A 26,998-nucleotide genomic window follows, 5' to 3' on the forward strand; every position below is an offset into this window, starting at 1 on the left:
ATTCGGTCTCTTCTGACACCTCTTGAGCGGTTTCTATCGGATCTTCGAACGTTCAGACAGTCGGATTCACCCCACAGACGATCGTTCTTGACTCGGGCTTGACTGATCCAGCCAAATATCGAAAGTTCTCTCTTAATCGGACTTTTCTCTCTGTGTGTTTTCTCTTTGGTTCTTTCTTCTAGTTTCCATACAGAAATGGCAAAATAAGACAAAGGAGACGATTAAAATGGGCAGTTGGGCGGTTTAGTCCCGAGAAACTGCCAAGTTAACCGTTTCCGCTTATTTTACACGCGGCTCTTAATCCGTAACCGCCACCCCGCGCTCCAAAGCGTTCCAGCGCGAGTTTTTCCCTTTTTCGGACTTTAACTGTTCCCACCAGTTTTACTTAAACGAAACTCGAGCTAGAGCTGACTGATCCAGTCGACAACTCTAACCGCCTCGTCCGAATCAGACTGATACTACTGAATCAGCTCATCTCAGCTGAGCCGACAGTCTTAACCGCCTTGTCTGATTTCCGACAATCGCTGTCTAGCCGACCAGTTCAACCGTCTTGTCCGAATCCAACAACACTTGTCCAGATCCGACCATCGCTGTCCGAAAATTCCGCTTTGCCTGGATTTTCATCGAGTTGTGCGAACATGTTGAGTTCCACAAACCGAACGGCCTTTCCAATAACCCGAGCGTAAGACCGACTGATGGGGCTTTGTCTAGCTCAAAAACAGATCCGTTCCTAGCTTTAATCGGGTACATGATTCCGCTCTAGTCGCTACTAATCCTTGGACCATTTGCATTCACTATTGTAATTGCGTCGTACAAGAAGACTAATAAGGTTGGAATGTATCACTACATGACTTTGATACGCTCTTACCATTTCTGATAAGTCCCCTAGGTATCAACTTTATTTCCAGAAAGTTGAGTTTGTTTCTTTTCCGAAAACTTACTATATAAAATAATAATTAAAATTTTACATAAAAATTGGATGAGTAAAATCAATTTTCAACGTGATAACGTCTGACCATCATAGATTTATTTTATTCTTTACAGAAAAATGTATGTTTTGTATAAGCATGTTAAGGAACGAACTAGCTGCTTTGTAAATGATAACAATTTTTTTTTGCCAGCCTAGAGACTATACGTTTGCCAAAATAAGATAATTTTGTTTAAGTTCATTTAGGAGAATTTGTGATCTTCGTTGTTATTAATAGAAATTACGTTCATTCTATATCCCAATTCTTTTCTAAAGACCAAATACTATAAAAAACACGTGGAACTCTTTTCTAGAAAAACAATCACGTGAATATACAAAGTTTTGTGACCAAAATTGATGTATTCAAACTGAAAGTGCCCATCTGTTTAGGCAGAGGATTCGATCATCCAACGTCCTCAAATATCTTGTTTTGTGATCCTATCCACATGCTATTTTGCTATAAATTCCCTTCCTCTATCTCTTATTTTTCAGACCATTTCTCTTATCTTTCTCTTGTCTTCTTGGAGTATTGGGATCTTACACTACACCAAACAAACAACAACAACAACAACCATATCTTTGTCCTTATTTGTATAATTTGTCCCATTTTCAGCAATTAACAAGGAAAGTAAAGTTTGAATCTGAGTAATAATGGGAGACAGTGTAGGGAAAAGAACATTAATGAATCTTAAGGTTCAAGTGTCGATGAGAGTGTTAACCCTCGGCGCTGCACTGGCCTCCATGGGGCTCATGATCACTAACCGTGAAGTTGCCTCTGTTTATGGTATTGCTTTTGAGGCTAAATACAGCGACTCCTCTGCCTTTAGGTACTCTCTTTTGCTCATTTTATCAAGGTGCACTTACTGATCTAATTAGTGAAGATGATGGAATGATAAATCATAAATCGGCATGAAATTGCACAAAATCACGTTTGGAAATTAATACACGGATGCTGGTAGAAAGATGCAAAAATTGAGAAATATTATAGACGAAATATCCATCTACTATAACGTAGAAGAATATGTAAAATAAATTCATTCTTGAATTTCTCATATCTCATTCATATATCTCACTTGAAACCTAGAGAACATGGACCTTAGAGCATTTTTAATGGAAATGCTTAAAGAAGTGCTTAGTGGTGGGGTCCACCATAAAAGAGGAAGAAGGGGTGCCAAAAACGCTAGATTTAGCATCGTACTGTTTCGTGGGCCCCACTGACATGTGGCGGCCTGCGATTGGTTCGTTTTTAATTTTTTTTTTTAATCAGAGAAAAAAAAATTAAACATAGGGTTAATGGTGCTCTTAAACCATTTAACCCGAATCATTATGGGAGACACAAAACCAATTGTTACAATAAACTAAGACATCGAGTATGCTTTGATATGTTACACAGGTATTTGGTGTTCGCATATATAGCTATCTCCGCCGTGACGTTGTTTACGCTTGCATGGGCTTGTTTGGCTGTCCGTAGAGGAGGATTTATTTTTGCACTCTTCTTCTTTGATTTGGTAATTATTTTCTATATGAATAATATATATATATATATATATATATATATATATATGAACGTTTTGAGATGGGGTTTGATATGTAATGTTATACAGCTTATGACGTTGACGGCGTTATCGGCTTTCTCTGCGGCCATGTCGGAGGGATATATCGGAAAGTATGGTAATACACACGCCGGTTGGCTTCCGATCTGCGGTTATGTCCATAATTATTGCAATCGTACTACACTCTCACTCGCTTTGTCCTTCGTCTCTTTTCTACTCTTGTTCGTTCTTACAGTCTTAACTGCCTCCGCTGCTCGTCGTTCCTGAATATTTTCTTCACATTTTTTACTATAAAAATTGCTTATTCGTACTGTTGAAGTTCTTTTAATCTTTCTTGTATACTTAGATTTTATCAGAAGAAAAGCATAAAAAGAAATTATATTGATTCCGTTTATTTATATTTGAGACTCTTGTTACTTATCATGTATGTGTGCATCTGCTTTTATTCTAGAAGAAATAGTTAACAAACTACTAAAAATGACAGATTGAGATTAAAGATTTATTATAAATCATTTATAGCTAGAAAATGAAATATTAAACAAGATACCGCCGAAAAACAAAATGATTACTAAAAGAACATTTGTCAACTCTCCTGAAGTATTGACGAAATCATTGGGTTTTTATAATACAATGTGAAAAATAGAATTCTCGATGAAGAAAAGAAGACCAAACACAACTTTTGTAATTTCTATAATGACTTTGTAATTTCTGTTTAATAAGAAGTTTAGCTATTAAAAAAAAGGCCTAATGAAGCCAATATACAGAGAGCCTGGACGTAAATTAGGTGATCGTGCTTTTTAAAAAACAATTTGCGAATCAGGTATAGCGGAGGTCGAGATGGACGATTATGCTTCTAAGGGCAACATTATTGGTTCTACAAAATTTTGTCCTTAGAATAAATTAGTATTATTTTTTAGTTAGGACAAATGCTTAAGGACTTTTGTCAATTTGTTGATTATTGGTAAGACAAAAAAAGTCTTTGCATATTTTATAATATTTATTTTAATGTGTGATAAGATATAAAAGATACATTTTAAATAAAACATAAAAGAGAAGTTTAACATTAAATTGAAAGAAAAAGAAAATTACAACAAAAAAAATTAAAAAAAAGAAAAAAAATTGATGCGGTACATTTTCTAGCTGTGGTTTCACCTAGTCGGACATATTCGTCAACGGTATCAGCCCCACCACCATACGCCAACTCACGAATTGCTGCGGTACATTTTTGGAGCGCGGTTAGGCTAGACCGACCGGTTGCATCTTGTGATGGTTTAAAATAATCCACTTCTTGCTCGAGACGATGCACAATACGCAAGAACAATGTCTTGTTCATTCGAAACCGTCTCCGGAAAATATTGTGTGGGAATGTTGGAGTCTCGCTAAAATAATCACTCCAAAGCTGGTCCTGGCCTTCTTCCCGCTCTCTCTCAATAAAGATACGTGTTTTTCGCTCTCTCGGTTTAGGAATAATATCTGGGATTTGTAAGAAATCTTCAAAAATATTTTTAAATGGATCAACATCATCGTCATTTTGGTTATAATGATAATGTGAAGAAGAAGCCATTTTGAATGAAAAAAGAAGGCAATGTTTTTAATATAAGAAAGAAGTAGAGGAGTTGTAATTTTAACGAGAATATGTCCGTCACATTTATAGGCTCATGAAGTTACAATGTTGTGATTGTCTGTTGTTTGTCTTGTGAACCTTTCAACTACTTTTTAGGTACACAACATGTTTGTCTCCTGACATTTTCAACTACTTTATAGGTTCACTTCTTCTGAATTTTAAACATGCATATTGTTTCAATGTCATAAACTATTAGGTACACATCTAAAATTGTTAATTATGATTCAAAAAATACAAGTTATGTAATGTTAATTCAAAAAATACAAGTTATGTAATGAACAGAAAATACAAGTTATATAATGTCAATTATGCTAAGCAGTAAAGCGACCAAGTAATGTTTGTTTCCTTCGTTACCATAACCATACATCACAAATCCGAAGTCATTACAAAGAAGTTCCCATAACCATAACACATTAGACAAATACGAGGATGACACCTATGAAAATTAAGACCATAACCATAACCGCAACGAAGTAATCTAAGCTAGACTTTGATTTATTCTTGGCCAACTCACACACCATGTTCTCTAATCTAACGAGCTTCTGCTCAGTAGCATGGTCATTGAAGAAGGTCAGAGAATCTACCTTCTCGGCTAACTGAAATGTGTGTCTATCCCTGGCTCGCATCTCCTCCATTACAGCCTCGTCCCACCATTTCCACACATGACACTCTCCATCGTTTGCATTTGTACATGTGTAGTATCTGCGACCTGGTTCGATGCTAGACGTAGCTATCTTCGGTTCACTCCCACAGTAGCATATTTGTGGAAATCCGAATTCAACCTCCGGCTGTGGAGGGTACACAAACGCATGTGCTTGGTCTTGCTGAATGAGAGATTCGACTTCGTTGTAGTCACTGTCTGACTCAGCCCCACCAAACGTCTCATCCTGTGAAGGTTGTGAATAGCTGTAATCAAGACCCATGTGTAATCCGAAAACTGCAAAAAATTACAAGATAAAAATTAGACATGGACATTCATATTAAAGATGGACATTTATAGTAGCTAAACATACAAGCAAGTAAACATCATACAAGCAAGTAAACATAATAGATCAATTGATAAATGTTTTAGTACAAAGCAACCAGGAGGGTTGTAGCTTTAAAAACATAGACACCGTTCACATTAAAACCATACAAACCAAACTGACAGAAAACACACAAAGGTTGTAGCAGATATTTTTCTAAATATACTAGGCGAGGAGCTTGTTTTTGGCTGCTTCTTCAGCCTCACTGAGTGGTTGGGTTTTGGCTAGGAGAGTGTCTAAGATGGCAAGCTTCTGGAGTTTTTCTTTCCTATCCAAATCCACCTTCCTCAGTTCAAGTACCGTCGTATAGTAATCAACAGACTTCCCATTTGCATTATGTTTAGCTTTTGCAGCCTTTACACCTTCAGGGCGTATCTCTTCCTCACCAACACTTGTGGTTGAAGTTTGGGAATCTGATTCAACGGTTTTCCTCTTTGAACTTTCAGAAGCTTTAGTGCTGTTGAGGTTGAGCCATTTCTGCTCATACCTCAACACACACCACACATGCTCCAGTGTGAATTTGGACCCCTGATCCGCGAAGAATATTTCATGGGCCACCTTGAGTACATCGTTCTCATGCTGACCACTAGATATCTGTCTCTCTGCAGCCGCATATGCACCACAAAACTTGGATGTGTCATTACTGATTTTGTGCCACCTCTGCTTATAGTGGACATGCTCGCTACTTTCAACACAATCTCCACCAGAAAGAGCTGCGAAGAAATAATCTCCAACTCGTTTCCAGAAAGTGCCTGATTTTTGGTTATTGCCGACTATAGCGTCCTTAGAGGTATTTAACCAGACACTGATCAGCATCTCGTCCTCGGCTGGGGTCCATTTATGTCTCCTCCCACGCTCTACGGGTGGATGTGTGGGTGGAGTTGGAGCCTCACACTGTTGAGAACTGAATTGAGGGATCTGTGAAGATCCAGAAGGAAAACTCTCATAAGGAGAGTTCCCATCATAAACACTTTCGTGTTGACTGTAAAGAAGGCCCATATAACCAGTAGACTGGCTATACGGAATCCTTGGATCCATAAAATAAAGAAGATAGAAGTGAAAAGAGAATAGAAGAAGGAATGTGATAGAGTTATACCAGAGAAAAGAGAAAGAAGATGATGGAGATTAAATCGAAATTGTGAAAGAAGGGTTAAATAGTTGAAAATGGTAATTAAAACTACCATAATGACCTAACTACAAAAGTACATCTCAGTTACTACACATTACACAACCATAATTACCTAACTACAAGTGCATTAACTACCAAACAAACTAGTCTTGCAAACAAACTACACGCTTTGGTCACAATCAAAACAGACTCGACACTACCAAGAAAGTGTGGCCTTGCAAACAAACTAGACGCTTTAACTATTATACAAACTAAACGCTTTGGTCGCAAACAAAACAGAGAAAGAAAACTAGACGTTTTAACTATTATACAAACTACATTACTTTCGAGCTGAAGAGAAAGAAGTTTACCTTCAACTGTGGAGGAAATAGTTGTTTCTCTTTGATCTCCTTGCTAATACAATCCTGGTGATCGAACCTCACCTCACCTAATAACCTCGGAAACATAAGAACACACATCTCAGTTTCATGAGATAAACAACAAATAATCACACATCTCAGTTTCATCGATAACAGAACACATTTACCAAATGCGAAGAACACATTACACATCTACTGAATCGATAAACTCATCTCACCTCACGTACACAATCTATATCACAACTATAATCTACGATCGAAATCCCTAAATCTACACGATAACATCACATAATACCACTATCATCTAATAACCACACTCTCAAAGACTAAAGAGACGAAAATATATGATACGAAATCCCTAAATCTATTGCAAACCAAGCAAATCAATCAACGTCTAAATACATGCAAACCTCAGCTAAAGTAGATCGAAAACATAAACCAACTACATGCAAATCATAAGGAGGAGGAACACATACCCTTTCACCTTCGAATCACAGAGAGAACGGTTGAGAGATCCGCCAAGAGAACCGCGGAGAGAATCAAGAGAGAAGGAGATGCGCCGACAGATCGATGGTGAGAACCGCCGAGAGATGCCTCGGGAGGAGATCCGTCGAGAGGAGACGACTTGGGAGGAGATTCGTCGACGAGAGAACCGTCACGAAGAAGATGTGCCGTTGAGAGCAAAATCGCCCTTTCGATCGCCGCGAGAGAGAAGGAGAGAGACGAGAAATGTCGATCTCGATCCCAATTCAATTTTGCCCTAACGAAAACTCTTCCACCATTCCCTTGCCGACACGTATCACCTAAGGAAAAAAAAAATATGTTAGCTAAGGATAAAACGGACGCGTCCCAGCGTATATGATGCAAATTTGATTTAAATTAAATCATATGCTCCCTAAAGATTAAAGCTAACGACGGCGATAATGTTGTCCTAATGGCGCGCTGACACACCTATGCAAGTTGGTGTCGCCTGGTATAGAGAACTGACGTTGTCTGCATGCATATATGTGTCAGACTGAACAGTTTGACTTTAGACAATTTTGGGTGGCTTAAAAAATTTGGTAGCATGTGATGAATTTGAGTTGAACGTAAGTCTTGAAAGCATGTGGCTTAATATCTGGATTATTTGGAGCATTGACATTAACGTCAACAATATCTATCTAAAATAATAAAAACCTTAGAATCGTCTTACACATTTAATAACATATTGGGTCGAGTTGAGTAATAGAACTAAGAACGACGGAAACGATGAGACTAAGGATTGTACGATAACAAAGAAACCCCGTTATGCTCCTTTCTTCAGTTGCATGCCAAGTTCTAAAACGCGTGAACGTCGGATAAACGTTGGGCGGTGGGTTACCGTCGCAATTTTAACATAATTGTTCTAAAAGTTGGAAATAAAAAATTCAAAATTGGTTCATTTTAAGAGTGGAATCAATTGACATAAGTTAGATTTAGCCCTTAAAAAAAAAAAAAAAAAAGTTAGATTTACGTTATTGGGAGATTAGTATAGAACAAAACTTAGGTTCACCTCATAGGATGAACCTTTAAATTCACAACGTTAATATAACAACGTTAACATCGTCAGTAAAACCCCAAATCTAAACCGTAACCATAAACACTAAATTTTAAACCCTAAACCCTAAACCCAAATTCTATACCCTAAAATCCAAACCTAGACCCTAAAACCGAACCCTAAATCCAAACCCTATACCCTAAAATCTAAACCCTAAACCCAAACTCTATACCCTAAACCCAAACCCTAGACTCTAAACTCTAAACCCTAAACCTTAGACCCTAAATTCTAAACCCAAACCTTAGATCATGAATTTAAACTCTAGACTCTAAACTCTAAATCATGAACCCAAATCGTAAATTTTAAATCCAAACCTTAAATAATAACCTTAAACTATAAAGGAACAATGTCAACATTAATCCAAATATTTAGGGTATAGGATTCGAGTTTAAGATTTACAGTTTAGATTTAGGGTGTAGGGTTTGAGTTTAAGGTATATGTTTTATATTCATGGATTAAGGTTTGAGTTTAGGATTTAGAGTTTAAAGTTTAGAATTTAGGGTTTGGGTTTAGGGTATAGAGTTTGGGTCTAGTGTTTAGATTTTAGGGTATAGGATTTGGGTTTAGAGTATAGGTTTAGGTTTTAGGGTATAAAATTTGGATTTATGGTTTAGAATTTAGGATTAAGGGTTACGGTTTATATTTAGGGTTTTACTAGCGACGTTTATATTTTTTAACTATTTTAATTTTTTTAAAAATATTTAATATTTATTATTCATTAATCTATGTGGCTTTATGATTGGACATTATGAGTGTGGTGAATTTAAAGGTTCACCTAAGTTTTGTTCATTAGTATGAAAAGAAACATACGAAGATGTTGAGAAAACTGAAAAAAGTTGACTGCTGGTTTAGGGTTGCAGGGGTCGCATGTTTGGAGAAGCTGATGGGGTGGAAATGTTAGATATACCCTTCGTTTAACTTTAAGTAATAAAAACATTAATATGCGCTGGCAAAACTGGAAACCATCACCTCTAACATGTTCTAAAAGCACATACCACTACACCACACTATAGAAGTCGGTTACTATTGTGTGCTGCTTGTAATAGTTAACTATAAAGGTTAACATGGACAAAATCCGAATAATGATAATGTTTACAAAACTGTTCGCAAATTACTATATTATGTGAAGTTTAGTACTCCAAATTCAGTGTGAACTATGTAGTTTAATACTTATCATTTCAGTATTTAAGTTAATAGTAGTGTGATACAAGACCGAGATACATTCTAATGTTGGTTCTGCATATATAGTTACATAATTTAGCATTTTATAAGTGTAGCATATGGTGAATGGATAAGAATCAAGTAAAATTTCATAATCATTTTACCAAAGTAAAATAAACATTTGCTAAATATATTACTTCAATTTTGTTACCAGATATTATATTTTAATCCGGATAATAACACTAATATTATTGGTTTAATCCAGAAACTACAAAAGCAATCGTAAATTCTAATATTATTGGTTTTACCCATTCTAGTAAATGTAATTTTGTATACATTTATTACCAGATATGATATTGTTTATCCAGTTGATAGTCAGCAAATACAACTTAAAGTTTTGGCAAACAATTTCATGATTGGAATTCACTAGATTGAAGAGTTGTTGGGATTGTTGATACAAAATCATACTTGATTGGTAAACCGGCTATTACAAAATATAACCACAATAGCCAGCGATATCATTTTGTTACATAGTTATTCTGGATACCAGATATTACATAGTTATTATGGATCTCACTTACAATAGCCAACGATATCATTTTGTTAACTGAAATATAAGGCAGGAATATTTACATCAACCCCAAAAATAAATATTGTAGATCTGTATGCTTATTCTTGTGACAAAGTACATTTTTAAGTTAGTAGTATTCAAGATATATATGTTAAATATCAAGGTATTTATTCAGCTATCCAGTTGTTTGGTTCATGAAGACTATGACGCTCTGTCTCCATCTTCAATCAACGACCGATTACGAAATGCAGTCGATGTGGCAATCCTCCGGAGCCACCACCTAAATTTAAAAGGATTACACATTTGCAAAAGAAAAAGAAACATCTGATTGATCTCTATAATAATGGAATGGTACCTAACAAAACATAGATGAGAATAACTCAAAATTCAGATCACAAGTTCAGCTTCTATAAATGTGAGTCAATGGTTACTTGGTTAGGTGAGATTAGCAAACTCATTCACGAGATCATCCGGGCCTTCGAAGACAGCTTGGAGATGAAGAAGAGGAAAAAATACCAGAGGAAGCGATCAGGGAAATCATCCGTTCGAGTAAACTCGGTCGTGCCGATTGAACTATACGAGTTGGGCTCGAGATAGTGAGAGTTGGTTGGTGGTGCCTCAGTGGATGAAGTAAATTGTGTGGTTGGTTTTTGAAATTCGAAGATGTGTAATTATTAGATAATCTGCATGCCCGACTTGACTACTCGTCCATCTGAGATATGGATACAGTTTCCGTGGGGGTAAAGAAAGTAATTAAATAAATAAGGATTCCTGAAAAGTATAAAATGTCCATTTACCTAAATAACTTTCACTTGATAGTCATCCAGTGCAAAAACTCTAAAAATACAAGATACGGCCGAAAACCAATATAGGTCTTTGAAATAGTTAATTGGGATTGGGTCTGGTTGCAAAATGTGGGACCCATAGCAACATGTTCCGAAGATAGGTCTGGATCCGCGATAACAAACCTCGGCCACATAACATAACAGAAGACTTTTGTTTGCGTCTCAGCTCAGGGAACAGAGCTGTATCCGTGTCCTCTGCCTTAGAACAAAATGATTCATCTTCGTGTACTGGTGGTTGCGTTAGGTCTGTGTACTGGCTTAATCTCCCTCCTTCAATGGCTTCCCTATCAACCACTTCTCTTAGCTTCAAAGCTCCTTCCATACAATCCACCAAAATATATCAGGTGACTTTACAACGTGTATGCTCAACGTATTCAAGTTTTGTTTGCTTTCTTAGTAATGTTCCAATATAACGTAATTAGCTTTGTATACTGTAATCATCATCAGGTGTTGCGTAAAGCGTAGTTTTCAATCTATCTCCTTTGGTCGTTTCCAGTCTTCAAAGAGGCTTCGTCTTCAAATCAGTTGTGCAGTACGTATAAAAGATTTGTCTGAATCTCAAAAATTGAACTATATGAAAAATGCAATAAGTTGGATGGTAATATGTGTAGGCAAAACCAGAGACGGTACAGAAAGTGAGTGACATTGTAAATGAACAATTGGCTATGTCCACACACTGTATGTTATACTCTCTCACTCTCTCTCCTATTCATATTAACGATTATTTTGTTAGTTATTCAAATAATATTGTCATGTGAATATATGGTTACATGTGGACAGGCCCGGCCCAGAGAGTAGGCTACATAAGCAGCTGCTTAGGATCCCTGGACCATATTTCACAATTTTACATTACAAATTTTTATTATTTGTATATTTGCAATATTAGCTTAGGGCCTAAAAGAAATTTTTGATTGTTTGGGCCGGAGATAGTGATGGCTTTGGAGAAAAAGTTTGATATAAGTGTGGAGGAAACTGATGCTCAGAACATTACGACGATTCAAGAAGCAGCTGATTTGATTGAGGATCTTGTTCAGAAGAAACCTGCGGCTCAGGTTTCCTAGACTCTTTTTTTTTTTTAATTTCCTTCTGATCTTTCTTAGTTTCAAAGCATTTATTTTTCCTATATTAGACAGTTTGTTACATTTCTTTTTCTGGAAGTTACGATTGGATGAGACAACTCACTGAAGCTGTTCCATTGTAGAGTTGGAAAATGTCACCGTTATAATATTATTATTATTCATATGCTGATTATTCTTCAGGCCATGTTCTATCAAAGGTGTATCAGCTCACTGGTGTAGGTTAGCAACATGTGTGTATAAGTGGTGTACATATAAAGCTTATGTTTTTTTTTTGAAAAATGGCATTCAATTTAAAAAGACAAGTTACAAGATGTGATTTGTTAGATCACATAGTTTGAGAAAGTTGGATACATAAAGTAAGCAATGAAAGAGCTATTAAACCAAGAACTTAGTAATAATACTCTTTAGTTTGACCAAACTAAAAAGGATACTTGTGCACTTGATTTAGGAACCTCGACCATGCGGCCTCGTTTCCCTCTTCCACGCATTGTCATCCATTTCATTCCTTGGTACTTTTGTGTAGGCTTGATCAACCTACCCCTTCTTGTCACACTTCCAAATTCATCCATTTTTTCGGTAATATGAAAATCACTTTCCATACCACCAACCTCTTGGTTGGACTCGGTTGAAACAAAGGTCATGGTTAAAAGATCATTTCTTGAGTGTGTAATACCCTCATTAATGATAATATCTGATGGAACATCGTCCATAATCTGTAGAGAAGTGTGAGCAGATGACGAACCTGCTAGTGTAGAGGCTAAAGTAGATTTGGCATCCGAAGATGAATGATAGAAAAAAGTAGAGCTATCCTTTTGAGAAGTAGCTATCCGAAGAAACAAAAAACCTGCTGATGGAGGTAAAGTCGACTGAGAGTTGGAGCATGTGGCTATTGTTACCGGAGAGTGTGTGGGGCAGCTTGGTGGCATTAAATGATCCTTTGGCTCAACACCATCTTGTGTTTCCGTTTCTGAGTTTTCAACTTGTACCATCTCTTCATCTGATACAACATTGATCTGATCTTGTTCCTTTTCAGTATCAATCTCTGGTGCTCCATTTGACATATCCACAGTAAAGCATGTATCCATATCCACACACGTTTGGGGAGCTGGCAGGAGGCATCTCTTTTCTTTATGCCCTAACTGTCGACATCTGCTACACATACTCGGAATCCAAGTGTATTCAACATCCACCAGAAATATATTACCTTGTTTGTAATCCAAGGCAATTTGCTTCGGGAAGGGTTTGTCAAGTTCTATTTCAACTAGTAACTTTGCTTCTCCCAAAGTATTCGGATCAAGGCGAGGTTTGTGCGTTTGCATAGGCTCACCAACTCCTGATACAACGTGACTGAGGCCTAATCTTGAGTAGCAACAATCCGGGACATTTTGAGGTTTACCCAAACTGGAATAGTTGAAATTTCAGGGACTTTGATGAGTGAGTTCACTGGTTTCCAAGGTGAAACGAACAACAAGCAAAGGTGTATCAGCTTATGTTAGCGAGATTGTATTAGAGTATATATACTGAACATACTGTACAATTTTAATTAATGAGAAATTTTATACATTCGTAACAAATTTTCTTCCATCTCATCTTCTTCAAGATCTCTTTGCTGGGAATCTTGATATGGTATCTTGATATAGTTCTTCCTTGTTATTGTACTCAATAGTTCTGTTCTTTTGGTGAACGCCGCTAGTTGCGGCAGCGACTAAAAATTATAGTGCAGACGAAGGCAAATTCAACGGCACGGAAGATTAAAATGGACGCTAATAAACAGCCGGATGTACGAAATATGGGAAGCAGCTGACGCTGAAATATTATGCGTTTGTTTTAGTCATCGCGATCAGCCGCAGCGTCAAGAAAAGCAAGCTGGCGTTGTTTCATGAGTGTTGTGTTGTGCTGTGTTTTGCGGTGGTGATGGTTTAAATTTTAAGACGCAGCCGCTGATTGTGGCGTTCACCAAAATAACAGGTTAAATGTAATATGCAACTTTATGGTATGCTCAAAAATAGTCTTGGGTTTACGTTCGATGTTTGACTTTTTGTTGTTAAGAAGAAACTCATGGAAAGGCCTTGAAAGCCCTGAACCCACCAAAATAACCAGCCCAATGGTCCGTTTTTTTTTACTTTACGTTCGGTTCATTGCCAACGCCACATTCACAGGAACGAGACAAAGACACGAACGTGTCCTCAAGTAGACCCCTCTCGTTTACACATGCAGCGTCTGCATGGTGACGCCACCAACACGTGGCTACTATTGCATGATGACGCCATTGACACATGACTCTCTTTCCCCTTCCCTTCCCTTCATATATCTAATCAATTCAACAATCATAGCTACTCCAAAACATAAACTCATCTATCTCTTCAACAATAGCATAATGGCGGATACTGCTAGAACCCATCACGATATCACCAGCCGTGACCAGTACCCCTTGTTGGGCCGAGACCGAGACCAGTATCCTTACGGACGATCAGATTACCAGACCTCCAGCCAAGACTACTCCAAGACTAGGCAGATTGCTAAAGCTGCTACCGCAGTCACCGCTGGAGGGTCCCTTCTTGTCCTCTCCAGTCTCACCCTTGTCGGAACAGTCATTGCTTTGACTGTTGCCACTCCTCTGCTTGTTATCTTTAGCCCAATCCTCGTCCCGGCTCTCATCACCGTAGCACTTCTCATCACTGGCTTTCTCTCCTCTGGTGGGTTTGGCATTGCAGCTATAACCGTCTTCTCCTGGATCTATAAGTAAGCAAATTTTTTACATAGATATAAATTTTTAATTTTTGTTTTATGTATATCTGCATGTTACCAAAAGGTCTTAACTGAAAGATGATATTTAACATAAACATAAATCTTAAGGTAATAAGTGGCTTGCCACAATCTTGGTATCAATCTTAACAATTTTACCAAAAAAAGGATGATATTTACCAATAATCATATATGCCATGAGAGGACAATAAAACTTAAAGCATATATACATATAAACATCTAATGAATAAAAATCGTAAGTGTTTATGTGTGCATGTATGCATTAGAGCTTATATACATAAATTAAATATTAATGAATAAAATCTAAAGTGTTCATGTGTGCTTATATGTATCCGACCACTATCTTTGGATCAAAAAATTTGGAGTTGCCAAATTACAGTATAAGTTTTGGCTAAATGAACATAAACGTTCTCTTTTTAATGTATGTGTGTGTGATGAATAGGTACGCAACGGGAGAGCACCCACAGGGGTCAGATAAGCTGGACAGTGCAAGGATGAAGCTGGGAAGCAAAGCTCAGGATATTAAAGATAGAGCTCAGTACTATGGACAACAACATACAGGTGGGGAGCCTGACCGTGACCGTACCCGTGGAACCCATCACAATACTACATAAATCACTTTCCACAATACTACATAAATCACGCCATAGTAATGTCGATGTCGAGGAGTCTAGTTCGTGAGGAATAAGGTGTTTAAATTTGATCAGGTTGGGTAATAAAAAGGGGAAGCCAATATCATCAGTTTTTTTTTTTTTTTTGTTATAAATAATGTGCAAGTGTGTTTCTCTTGTCAAATGGTACCATGTTTTGTTGTGTTATTCTCTTTGTGGTATATTGTAAACCTTTTGATGTACTTTGTTTGCCTTGTTTGTAAGTTGTAACGTCTATATGGAGAAGTCTTGTTCGTCCAACTTATGTTTGGTCTGCCTAGCTTCTTTTTCCTTTTTTGAGTTAGTACTAAACAGTATGACCACATGGCTCGTCGCACTAAGAGATGGTGTGTTCTGAACCGTGACTACAAAAATAATGCGGTTCAATGTGCTGTTTCCGGATTGTTAAACCAGAACTGGAAACCGGGTTGTTCCCTAGGATTCGTATTCTAACCAATTAATTCACTCGCAAGTAACCAAAGACGTAAAGAACAAGCATTGTAGAGAGTTACCTCGAGTAAAAAGCAGAGAAAAAGTCTTCAATGTTGGTTTTCCCTTTCCCTTACGAAATGTCTTCTGGATTTCAAATTGGTTTTCGTGTTTTCCTGCTGTTGAGTACAATATTCAAATTCCCAACTTTTATGCATAAAACTTCAGATTTCAAACAATATTAATTTTAATTCTGTGTTAATTTTTTTCTGTTAATGCAATTATACTATGGGAAACTACTTTTATGAGTATTAATTGAATTGAATGCAATAGAAAACAGAGAAATGGTAAGCGTTGTCGTGGAGAAGAAGGATCAAGCAAAACAAAGCAAAGAAAATCAAGGAAAGTCAAAATATTCTGAGAAAATCCTTAAAGAACATTGTGTATATATAACCTGATCTGTCTCCTGGAAATCATCAAACTGTACGAAGAAACCTAAGACACAAGCAAACTCAAAACAGAGCCATTCATTACAACAACAACTGTTTAATTGATCCGAACCGGTAGACCAAAAGAAAAAAAACTGTTCACCGAGTTAACGTAAAACTTACGAAACCTGTCGGAATAACGCAAGTTCAACTGTCTCATGTTAGATAGAGGAAGAGGGATGCTACGCGCAGCCGGCAGCGGGATGCTACGCGCCGCCGGCAGAGGGTTGTTAGGCGCCGCCGGAAGAGGGATGCTACGCGCCGCCGGACGTGCGATGAAGAGGACCGGCGGAGTCAAGGGCGGAGTTAAAGATCCCTTTGCTTCATCAACGTCGACTCCAGCTGGGAACGCCTCTGTCTCGCTTGGTGGAGGGTATGCCAATAAATTCGGATCTTCTTCTGGGTCAAACAATCTAAGGATCACGGCATCAGGGTCGCTATTGAGTTTTCCGGTGGCTGCAACCTCCAGATCATGGAGCGGTGGCGCTTTTTCGTTTAACAGTTACGGCGCTTATGAAGACTTTGAGTGGGTTACGGTGGAAGGAACCGACGAAGAAGAAGAAGATGATGATTCTGTTTTTGGCTCTGTTCCTTCTGTTGATGAAGTTGAAGATGCTGTTTCTGCTCTCAAGCAGTAATCATTTTTTTTCTCTTCCGTCTCTTAATTTTTCTACACACTTGAAAGTAATGTGTTTGGTTATATGGATGAGACTATTTGAGTTTTGAAACTTGTATCAATGATTAGAATTGACAATTAATCTCATAAAATTGTGTTCAAAAAGAAAAAAAAAAAAATCTCAGACATGTGGATGAGCTTTAAGTGGTGGATAGATATTTTAATACTCACGAGAATTGTCTTGGCTTTGATGGATTATTTTCAAAGTTAACTTCTTTTTTTTCCCCTATTTCTTTCCTCTGAGTGTGATTGAATTGTCTTTGATTTGATGAATTAAAATAAGATGGAAGCTCTATCCAAGTCTATTTCGTTTTGTTTGTTTCCGGAATTAGTATCAATTTAACCAATCATTCCTAGTACCTGAACTTAAACTACTTTGAAAAGTTGTTTGCTAGTTCAACTGCATCATTGTCTTTGTTTATTATTATTAATCTTCAAAACCTGCTTTCTTGCTTATGGGAATATGCGTAACTGTTGATTCTTGTTTTAAAGGGTATTCGATGGTGGTGGAAACCAGAGTCCCATGCCCACAGGAATGGTTCATCAAGTTCCTTCGTTTGGGACGGAGTTGGACTGGGTGGAGCCTTCAATGGAACTATGTCATTCAAGAATCTTACAGCCTCATGCTTATGATCACGTTTACAATGCTTTTGACCTACTACGAACCGAGCCATCCGTCCAGGTGATCTTTTTTTTTATTATGTTTTCTTGATTCACTAAGCTCAAGTTTCTGTGTCTTATTTTGTTAAGTATTCATAAACCCTAAATAGAAACACAATGTGTACCTGAATAACGTTTTGTGCAGAGAATGGTGTTATCATTGTCATCTGACAAAGCAGTGTGGAAGGCAGTGAGGAACAACGAGGTGGTGCAAGAGATTAAGGATTTGTACTACAATGGCATTAATCAAGGTATTAGTATTAATTTAAAGCCTTTTGTTAGAGAAAGTTCTCATTGGCTTGTTCTGTCTTTCTCTATATTAACAGACGAGGAGAGTTCAGATGATGACAGTTCAGGTGATGAGAGCTCAGATGACACTCCACGGAAGAATAACACACCAACAGATTTCATAAAATGGGTATTTGACAGCACCGTGGTTAAGGCCACGGAAGTGTTAAAGAAGATAATAAAGCTCGCGATAGAACTCTTAAATAGTTTCAAAGTTAACAAAAAGAGGAAACGTGGCAAACTCAACAATTGGTTCGAGGAAGATCTCAAGACTTCGGTCTTTCTCTCCATCTTGGTCATGTTGGTCGTGATGGTGTCCCGAGCCTGCAACAATTCTATGAACGATCTAAGTTGTTAATAGTTTGCTTTTACCCCCACCCAATGCATTGGATTTCTTACAAGCGGTAAGTTACAACAGAAGAAGACACTTAGACACAAATGAAGAGTTTGTTCGATCATGATTAAAGATTGGTTTGTAGTTACATAATCCAAGGAGACAATACTCATCACAACAGCTGTTGTCACTTGTCACCCACAAATCTCTCAAAGGCAATGGCTAGGGGATTGGACCGGTCCGTACCAGTTACATCTCTGAGATTAGCTGGGATGGTGTTTTACTTGTTGATGACTGCTGCAGCTTTCATCTCAGGGTTGTTGCTCCTTAAGCTTATTTGAACAGAAGTGAAAGCTATGTTGTTTGAACATGTCATGAAGATGAAGCGGCTACATAATTGTCACCAGGACACCAAGCTCCCATTGATGTCACCTATGAGTTTTGCAATCTCCTTTTTCGATCTTGACATCATTACAGGAGAGACCATTTTAATTGGTTTCTTTTATCATTGATCAATCTCTACATTTGTACGGTTTTTAATCATCACTCATTATATAATATTTATATCTATTTCACATTATGATCTATTATTTCTAGCATATAATGAACAATTTTATAGATAATCATTCTATGACGTAGATTTTCTATAACATTTATATAGATGGACAATTCTGCAGTACGTATTACATTTTCGATGGACATGCTTTATGTGTAACACACGACACAACGAACGTTTCTATCAACAATAATTTGAAACTTTCGATAAGTTTTATCCTATAATTAGTTGAAAAATATTTCTTCTATGAATCGAACCAAAAACCGAATGTAAAAGACTTTAAGCTTTAATCATTATACCACAGCACTTCTATAGACTTGCAAGGTTTGAATGAGAGTAAACTTACCTCCCTCTCTGGTCTCTGCTTTAATTCCTGTAGCCAACATGAGTTAAGATCAAAACTCTCTTCTGTTTTTGTGCAACAAGATCAAAACTCTTCGAACCAAATTAAAACAGAAGGACCTAACAAATAATGGTAAAGGTTATATCCGACTCACTTTTATATTTTTCCACTAAAACAAATTATTTATATTATACAAGTGGTTTTAAGTAGTTGTTTTTTTTTTTTTTTTTTGTCTGCAACAAAACAGACTCATATAGACCATGCGAACCATCCCGGTAACTCTGCATCCATATGAACGACATACGACGATTGTTTCCTTGCACTGCGTGCTAGACTGTCCGCCTTTGAATTCTGTGTCCGTGGTATATTTATGATCTCTGAGCTGTTGAAACTTCTCTTCAAAAACTTTATGTCTTCCAAATAGCTTGCAAAGGCTGGCCACTCTTCTGGTTCCGAAACCATCTTCACTAATTGAGCACAATCCGTTGCAAAAGTAACACAAGACTGTCGAAGATTCCTCATGCATTCCATTTCCGATATGAGAGCCTCTATCTCTGTGTGTAGTGGCGACTGACTCGCTCTCGTATTCCTTGCTCCCATTAGTCCATCGTAACCTTCAAGGGTACTGTACCATCCTTGCCCTGAATATTTATCCTCTGTTTTCCAAGATCCGTCCGTAAAGCACCATCGACCTGGTATACTCGGTATTGCCCAAGGTACAGGAACTTGGGTGCGGTCCGTACTCTGAGTCTGAGAGTTTTGTGCTTCCGTCCAAAGTAACGATTCCGTTTCTGCCAATTTGAGAGTATCTCTGGGATCCATATCCAAATTGCTAAAAACTTTATTATTTCTACCTTTCCATATATACCAGAGAATCCAAGCAAAGTAATGATCCTCCATTTCGGGGGACACTCTCCAAAATAAATGATCCATATTGGTAAACAAAGATTGAGTGGGGAAAATATCCGAATTCGTTGGAATCCGTGAAAGTGCCCAGACCTGAACCGCCGGTAGACATTAAAAAAAACGTGATTAGTGGACTCCTCGGGGGCTCCACATCGGTCACATACAGTACCTCCTTGCATTCCTCTTGACCTCAATTTTTTCTTAACCGCTATACACCCAGTTAAAATTTGCCACAAAAAATTTTTCATCTTGGGTGGGCAGCGTACTTTCCAACAGAACGCCTTCAACGGTGTTATCGAAGTACCAAACTGGGGTGGCATACTTTCTCTGTCCGGATATACTCGTTCCACTTCATATCCAGATTTAACCGTGTATTTCCCATTGTTTGTAAAATGCCATCCATTTCGGTCTTCTAGGTGAAATCTGCTTATAGGAATACTTTCAATAATTTTCACATCTTGCGGATCCACCAGAGTCCGAATAACCTGTAGATTCCATGACCGTGATGTTCCATCGATAAGAGCATCCACTGTTAGTTCCGGGTAAAGATTGTGTTGATTTTTATTTGCTGGTCTCGGGCGAGTGGATGGAAGCCAAGGGTCATTTCATACTGAGATAAATGATCATGTTCCCACCCTTTTAATTAGTCCTTTGCTAACAAGAGATCTAGCAGAGACAATACTACGCCAGTCATAAGATGACGAGTATGATCTAATGGGTTCCAGGGGTGAAGCATTCCTGAAATATCTCCCTTTGAAAACACGAGAAAAAAGTGTGTTAGGTTTGTCCATTAATCTACAAAATTGTTTCCCAAGCATAACTGTATTAAAGTCTGTAAGATTTTTAAATCCCAAACCTCCATCATCCTTAGGACTACAGAGTTTGTCCCATGATTTCCAATGCATACCTCTCTTATTACCTCTTGGACTCCACCAGAATTGTGCCACAGCACTCACTAATTTCTTCATTACCGTTTTCGGGATTCGAAAGCATGACATCACATTGTTTGGCAGAGCTGTAACCACAGATTTTATAAGTAGTTTTTTAACATATAAAATGATATTTTCATCAAATATAGAGATAAATATAGCATTTTCTATTTTTTCTCACAAATAAAAAGTTTTATTATAAAAATATACATTGAAATAAATTTCACATAAATAATATTTTTATATATTCCAAAAGAAAAATATAAAAGCGAGTTTAAAATGCTATCCAATATTAAATACTCCAACTTAGTTAAATAGGACATTATGCTTTGATTAAACATGTAATTATTTTTCTGAAAAACATAATGTTTGAAAATTAAGAAAGAAATAATTTTATTGTTGAGCGTATCGCTTTAAAATGAATGAATAATAATAATACTTTCTCTCTTTCTTTCTGGAAGAAGATATAGATTTTTTTCTGCTCTTCTATACTTTTCCTTGTCCCGATCGAGAAAAAGACAGAGACGCCTGTCCTAAAGAGAATTTTCAACCGACAACTTTGCAGATAATCAGGTTTTCGATCGATCCATAGAACTTTGATCTCTTGCTTGGTAATATGCATTTGTTAAAATTGAATCTTCCCAGCTCATTTCTCTCCTCTTCCACGATCTTTACCAGCTTTCTTCGATCTTTCAATTTTGACTTGTTTATGTTTCTTATAGATTCAATTCTAAAAAGAATCAATCTTTCTCTTGTTTTCCGCTGATGGGTAGCTCAATTGTGTGTTGATTCTTCAAAAGTCTCTGCCTTTATGGTCAATAGAATCTTGTTTTTCCATGTGGTTGCAGATGGGCACCTCGTGCTAATTTTGATTAAATGAGATTCTGGGAGTTACTTTTGAGTGAGAAGGCTGTTGTTATAGTTCCTAATGGGGATAAGGTACTTGTCGGTCTCGGTGGCATCAACAGCTCTGAGCTTTGTGGGGCTTCAAGTCTGGACAGAGTTGTCTTTGGATAGGCTTAGAGCTGATGGGCTGATTGCAAAGAACATTTCTTTAGGAGACTCCGAGCATGCCCTTGAGCTGCTTCTGGGATCTTACTTTACAATCGCCCTGTTGACCAATTTTGTGCTCAATGTGTATATTCTTCTGATACTCTCCCTCAAGGTAAGAGTTAAACATTGTTTACCACTTGTTGTCATTGCTGTTCGTTGCCATAGTAATGTGCACAGGCGTACTGATTGTTTAATTGTTTCTGGAAATGTCGCTTGACCATTTACAGACTCTATTTTTTGGAGATTTATATGGCGTTGAAACTAAAAAGTTGGTGGAGCGACTTGCCAATTACATCATTTACAAGGTAGTGCTGTTCTTACTTTCATTACTTAATATCTTAACTGCTACAGGGAAAAAAATGTATCAAATATACTTTTAATGCCAGAGTAATGAAAAGGAACATAATATGTTTTGAGGCTTAAGAGAAATCTTTACTTAGACAGATGATTCCTTTCATTTACTTGTGCACTTTGCATCTTTGTTTAGTGCTTCTGTAATTTAATTCATATGCATATATAGGCGTGGGCGTTCGGGTACCCGTTGGTGTTCGGATCAGGTTTTCCGGGTTTTCGGGTTTACGCTCATAGGTCTCATACTAAAATTTTATTAATACGGGTCGGTTCGGATAATAACACTTCGGGTTCGGTTCAAAATTGTATTGCGTCTTAAAACCCATAAAATAATCATATATCGTACGGATTCGGGTTATATCGGTTCGGTTCGGATATAACCGAAGTAAAATACAAAAAATTTGAAGCAAAACATAAAGAAAAACATCTAAATTAAATAAAAATTAATCTATCACACATAAACTGATAAAATAACAATAAAATGTTAAATCAAGCATGAAAACAAACATTATTTGTAAACAATATGTATTGCCTTATAGAGAGTAGACTTTTTATTTCAATGAGCAAATTATAAAATACTTATTTATAACTAATTGTGTACTTAAATTATTTATTAAAATTTTAATATTTATTATTATATATCATACTACCACAAATATTGAATTTAATAATTGAAATACTTATATATATTTCAAAATATTTATATTAACTATTAATTTCAGATTTTTCGGGTTACCCGTTCGGGTTCGGATATTTTTTGTACCACCCTACATGACCCGTTCGGGTATTTTTACATTTCGGGTCGGGTTTTTCGGTTCGGGTTCGGTTCGGATTTCGGGTTCCGGATTTTATGCCCAGGCCTATGCATATATATACCTGTATGTGTTCTGGATGTCAATAGATTAAATCATAATTTAATCCTCCTTTCCTCCTAGGGTACATTTCTGCCGCTGGTGATTCCCCCAACAATATTTCAGGGTGTACTGTGGACAGTTTGGCTGACTGTTCTATGCACTTTAAAGGTATTGTTGACTTTTTGTAGGAACTATTGGCGTTTGTGATTTATCATCCTTTTTAGGCACTCTCCTAATGTGAATCTTGTAATGTCATGTAGATGTTTCAAGCTTTGGCTAGAGACCGGCTTGAACGATTGAATGCATCTCCTTCTTCTACACCTTGGACATACTTCCGTGTGTATTCAGTTCTGTTCTTGGTTCTCTCTGTTGATATGCTGTGGTATTTCCTAAACTTTGTGGTATATTGTCAAATATTCAAATTGTTGCATTTTCTCTCTCTCTTTAAGAACTTAAACTAGAAAAGTCAAATTTACATTCTAGTTTCTCTCTAGACTTCATATATAGTTGAGCAATGTGTATAATCGAGTAGGTAATACGAATAGACCTTACATGGACAACGCTCTTCGTTAAAAGGATTTAATTTTCTTCTCATTTGTTGCAGGATAAAGCTTTCCCTTATGACATACAATACAATTGGTTCTTCTGTGTATCTGTTGTTACTTTTTGAGCCATGCAGTATTGCTTTTGAGACCTTGCAGGTACGCAAGTAATAGCAATTGTCTTTTTTCGTCCTTCTTGATTGTTGTCCTTTTCTTTAGCCATGGTCAACAAAATATAGAGCTGATCTTGTTCTTCTGCAGGCGCTGTTGATTCATGGGTTTCAGTTGCTTGATATGTGGATCAATCACTTAGTAGTCAATAACTCAGACTGCCAAAGATCCAAGTTTATCGATTCCATGACAGCAGGTCTTATATTTTTTTTGTGTTAACAAAGAATAATTTTGGTCTATTCAAACTCCATATCTCAAGGTAAACTCTTACCCTTTGGGATAGGCTCACTATTGGAATGGAAAGGCCTCCTCAACCGAAACCTTGGTTTCTTCCTGGACATGGCTACTTTGGTAATGGCACTATGTCATTATTTGCATATCTGGTGGCTCCATGGCATTGCCTTTCATCTGGTGGATGCAGTTTTGTTTCTCAACATACGTGTAAGTTTGTTAATTTAATACTGGGCAGAGCATTCAATTATTGTATTTTTGACCTGTTTTTTTGTTTGGTTTTGCAGGCATTGCTTAGTGCAATTTTGAAACGAATGAAAGGATACATAAAACTGAGAATAGCTCTGGGTTCTCTCCATGCAGCCCTTCCTGATGCAACTTCTGAAGAGTTACGTGCATATGATGATGAATGTGCTATATGCCGGGTATGCTTCTGCTCTATAGAGCTATTTTTTCATACACCTTTTCAATACCTCAAGCTCTTGTATACATTCTGAATGGCCAGGAACCTATGGCTAAGGCTAAAAGGCTTCACTGCAACCACCTTTTCCATCTTGGATGCCTGCGATCCTGGTAGATATCTACATCCTCGGATATTTATAACTGAAACTAATGATCCTGATGATGATGCTTTAATGGTGCTGGCAGGTTGGATCAAGGTCTAAATGATGTTTATTCTTGTCCTACATGTCGTAAGCCTCTTTTTGCTGGTAGAACTGAAAGTGAGGCTAACCCTCGCACAGTTGAAGTCTCAAGGGATGAGCAGCTAGCGCGTCAGCTTGAAAGACAAAACAGTCCTGCTCATCCACTAGCCACTGGCTTATTCCCTGCTGAGATGCCAAGTTCTGTTGAAACTGATCCTTCCAGGTCCAGTTCATTCTTCTTCCCTGATTCACTTATTAACTAAATCCTGTGAATCTTTCATGGTGGTGCTGAATTGTATAAGTTCTCACACTTTACTTTCACAAAATAGGAATTTAGGATTGGATCCAAGCTGGCTGCAGACATGGTCAGACCAGGGCATTGATGTCGCTGGTCCCTCTACTACAGCTTCTAGGTCCGTTGGACTGGGGAGGGTTCAGATGATGATGAGGCATCTTGCATCTGTTGGGGAAAGCTATGCTCAGACTGCACTTGACGATGCTGCTTGGAGTCTATGGCCGATGAACCCTTCACAAGCTTCCACTTCTACTACTACAACCATACCTCCAGGTGCTGGTGGAAGGACAGGTGGTCTGCATCTAAGAACTGTATCAAATGTGACAAATGAAAGCTTGGCAAGTATACTAGCTATGGCTGAGACAGTGAGGGAAGTCATGCCACATGTGCCTGATGAAATTATTTTCCAGGTAAAATTTTAAGTGCATGTTGGATAGTCTCTGTAACCTTTGACAGGAAGTGCATATGTAGTTGATACTAGAACATGTTGCGCTTTTTTTTTTTTTTTTTGCAGGACCTGCAGAGAACAAACTCTGTTGCTGTTACAGTGAATAATCTTCTCCAGATGTGATGATAGTTTGTGTAAAAAATACTGAGAACTTTCTGCACTTTCATTTCAACCTTTAGGTATAGATTGATTCGGGACATATCCCTGTCCTTGAGTTTATACACCACCCAACATTGTGCATCACTCTTTACTATAGAGAAGAAGAGGCTATGTTGCTCTGGAGATATCTTGTCACAGTCTCGAGGGAGAGTGACCACTCTATGCAGCTACCTCTCTTATGTAAGAATGTGTAATTTACAATAAAAACAAGTTAAATTAAAGAATCTACGGTTATTGATCCAATAGCCTGTTATGTAATAGTATATCATCAAATGTGTAAACTCAGTTTTTTTTTTTCTCTAATAACTTGAATATATCCTCCTACTTCCTGTATAGTCGCTTTCATACGGTCGGCCATGTCCATGTGCTAAGTCCAGAGACCATGTGCTAAGTCCAGAGACCTTATCCTCAGACTTTCAAGAGCATGATTAAAGAGAATTTTGAAGGTGGGGTTCTTAGCGGAATATAAGAAACTATCTCTTAATTTTTAACTAAAAATGCTTTTTAATATTTTTTAGTTAAAAGTTAAAAGACAGTTTCTTATATTCCGCCAAAAATCCCACCTCAAGAACCTTCGTTAATCATGCTCTCATCACGCATTGAACTAAAGTATAAAACGTTGAAATGTAGCCATTATATCTTGCTCTGCAGCCTAAAATAAACGTGTAGATGTCTATCTTTTTCTTACCTAAACACACTCGTAACGTGGGCCAGTATTGTCAATTCAAATAGATTAAAGAACTATACTGTTATGAGTTTCATAATTTCTGATTACGTTGCGTAGGGTATACATATATGCATTTTTTTTTTTTTTTTGTAAATCACTTGTTTAAGTTTTCAGAAACTCCATGGAGCATGCGTTGGAATCCAGATAACGAATCATGTGATACATTAGTATGGGGCTTATTATTTATTTAAACATTTTAGGGCCTAATTATTCAATGTTGTTATTTGTTAACATATCTATATGTTATGTGTTAATGTGTTCGATAAGTTAATAAGGTGATGGGCCATCTCTAAATAAAAGACAACTAAGTTTTATATAGCCTTTCGTGTTATTTAATATGAGTGGATTAAAAGGAATATAATAATTTAACATAATTGTCTTCAATGTTATCAATTAAAAGAGATAGATCAAAGATCAAAGCATTTGATTATGAAAGTTTGATAGATGATTTTGTATGAAAAAATGTAAAAAACTAATATTTAAGAATTGATAAAAAAATTTACTAGTTTTAAAGATATTGTAATTTTTAATCATAAATTTGACTTTTTTTATCGACAATTTTTTTTATGTATTATCTAAAGGCCTTATTTTTATATTTTGTATCGGACC

The 26,998-nt window shown here is 37.1% G+C and overlaps 7 protein-coding genes and 1 long non-coding RNA gene across 10 annotated transcripts; 5 read left to right on the forward strand and 3 right to left on the reverse strand.

Annotated features, from left to right (window-relative positions):
* Nucleotides 1-1,459: 1,459 nt before the first annotated feature.
* LOC106311055 (CASP-like protein 1F1) lies at nucleotides 1,460-2,940 on the forward strand. The gene is made up of 3 exons (XM_013748286.1): nucleotides 1,460-1,794; nucleotides 2,361-2,475; nucleotides 2,572-2,940. The coding sequence occupies exons 1-3, from the start codon at nucleotides 1,619-1,621 to the stop codon at nucleotides 2,785-2,787; spliced, it is 507 nt and encodes a 168-aa protein (XP_013603740.1). The 5' UTR covers nucleotides 1,460-1,618; the 3' UTR covers nucleotides 2,788-2,940.
* A 1,583-nt stretch (nucleotides 2,941-4,523) lies between these two features.
* On the reverse strand, nucleotides 4,524-7,330 carry LOC106311187. Of its 2 annotated transcripts, XM_013748409.1 has the most exons (3): nucleotides 7,134-7,330; nucleotides 6,649-6,725; nucleotides 4,524-5,081 (listed from the first exon to the last, which is right to left on the reverse strand). In XM_013748409.1, the coding sequence occupies exon 3, from the start codon at nucleotides 5,065-5,067 to the stop codon at nucleotides 4,558-4,560; it is 510 nt and encodes a 169-aa protein (XP_013603863.1). In that variant the 5' UTR covers nucleotides 5,068-5,081; nucleotides 6,649-6,725; nucleotides 7,134-7,330; the 3' UTR covers nucleotides 4,524-4,557. The 2 variants fall into 2 exon arrangements, with proteins under 2 accessions (XP_013603863.1, XP_013603864.1); XM_013748410.1 differs by lacking the exon at nucleotides 7,134-7,330 and having other exon boundaries at nucleotides 6,649-7,109.
* Nucleotides 5,335-6,207, reverse strand: LOC106308776 (glutathione S-transferase T3-like). Its single transcript, XM_013745898.1, has one exon. It carries the CDS (start codon nucleotides 6,205-6,207, stop codon nucleotides 5,335-5,337), a length of 873 nt encoding a protein of 290 aa, XP_013601352.1.
* A 6,759-nt stretch (nucleotides 7,331-14,089) lies between the features above and the next one.
* Nucleotides 14,090-15,797, forward strand: LOC106312457 (oleosin 18.5 kDa-like). The gene is made up of 2 exons (XM_013749993.1): nucleotides 14,090-14,631; nucleotides 15,098-15,797. Exons 1-2 carry the CDS (start codon nucleotides 14,114-14,116, stop codon nucleotides 15,267-15,269), a joined length of 690 nt encoding a protein of 229 aa, XP_013605447.1. The 5' UTR covers nucleotides 14,090-14,113; the 3' UTR covers nucleotides 15,270-15,797.
* On the reverse strand, nucleotides 14,400-16,407 carry LOC106312460. Its single transcript, XR_001264175.1, has 3 exons — nucleotides 16,189-16,407; nucleotides 15,818-15,913; nucleotides 14,400-14,625 (listed from the first exon to the last, which is right to left on the reverse strand). It is a non-coding gene; the product is annotated as an uncharacterized LOC106312460 (long non-coding RNA).
* Nucleotides 16,408-16,425: 18 nt separating this feature from the next.
* Nucleotides 16,426-16,860, forward strand: LOC106308777. Its single transcript, XM_013745900.1, has one exon. It carries the CDS (start codon nucleotides 16,426-16,428, stop codon nucleotides 16,858-16,860), a length of 435 nt encoding a protein of 144 aa, XP_013601354.1.
* Nucleotides 16,861-17,399: 539 nt separating this feature from the next.
* LOC106312459 lies at nucleotides 17,400-18,720 on the forward strand. The gene is made up of 3 exons (XM_013749994.1): nucleotides 17,400-17,580; nucleotides 17,704-17,809; nucleotides 17,885-18,720. The coding sequence occupies exons 1-3, from the start codon at nucleotides 17,422-17,424 to the stop codon at nucleotides 18,202-18,204; spliced, it is 585 nt and encodes a 194-aa protein (XP_013605448.1). The 5' UTR covers nucleotides 17,400-17,421; the 3' UTR covers nucleotides 18,205-18,720.
* A 2,621-nt stretch (nucleotides 18,721-21,341) lies between these two features.
* On the forward strand, nucleotides 21,342-25,955 carry LOC106312688 (E3 ubiquitin protein ligase RIN2). Of its 2 annotated transcripts, none has more exons than XM_013750301.1 (13): nucleotides 21,342-21,487; nucleotides 21,763-22,079; nucleotides 22,195-22,272; nucleotides 23,254-23,340; nucleotides 23,433-23,554; nucleotides 23,777-23,873; nucleotides 23,976-24,081; nucleotides 24,169-24,326; nucleotides 24,404-24,541; nucleotides 24,622-24,689; nucleotides 24,765-24,983; nucleotides 25,090-25,465; nucleotides 25,570-25,955. In XM_013750301.1, the coding sequence occupies exons 2-13, from the start codon at nucleotides 21,843-21,845 to the stop codon at nucleotides 25,624-25,626; spliced, it is 1,743 nt and encodes a 580-aa protein (XP_013605755.1). In that variant the 5' UTR covers nucleotides 21,342-21,487; nucleotides 21,763-21,842; the 3' UTR covers nucleotides 25,627-25,955. The 2 variants fall into 2 exon arrangements, with proteins under 2 accessions (XP_013605755.1, XP_013605756.1); XM_013750302.1 differs by having other exon boundaries at nucleotides 21,367-21,525.
* Nucleotides 25,956-26,998: the final 1,043 nt, after the last annotated feature.

Source organism: Brassica oleracea, chromosome C8 (assembly GCF_000695525.1).
Source record: "Brassica oleracea var. oleracea cultivar TO1000 chromosome C8, BOL, whole genome shotgun sequence".
In the NCBI taxonomy this organism is placed as follows: domain Eukaryota; kingdom Viridiplantae; phylum Streptophyta; class Magnoliopsida; order Brassicales; family Brassicaceae; genus Brassica; species Brassica oleracea.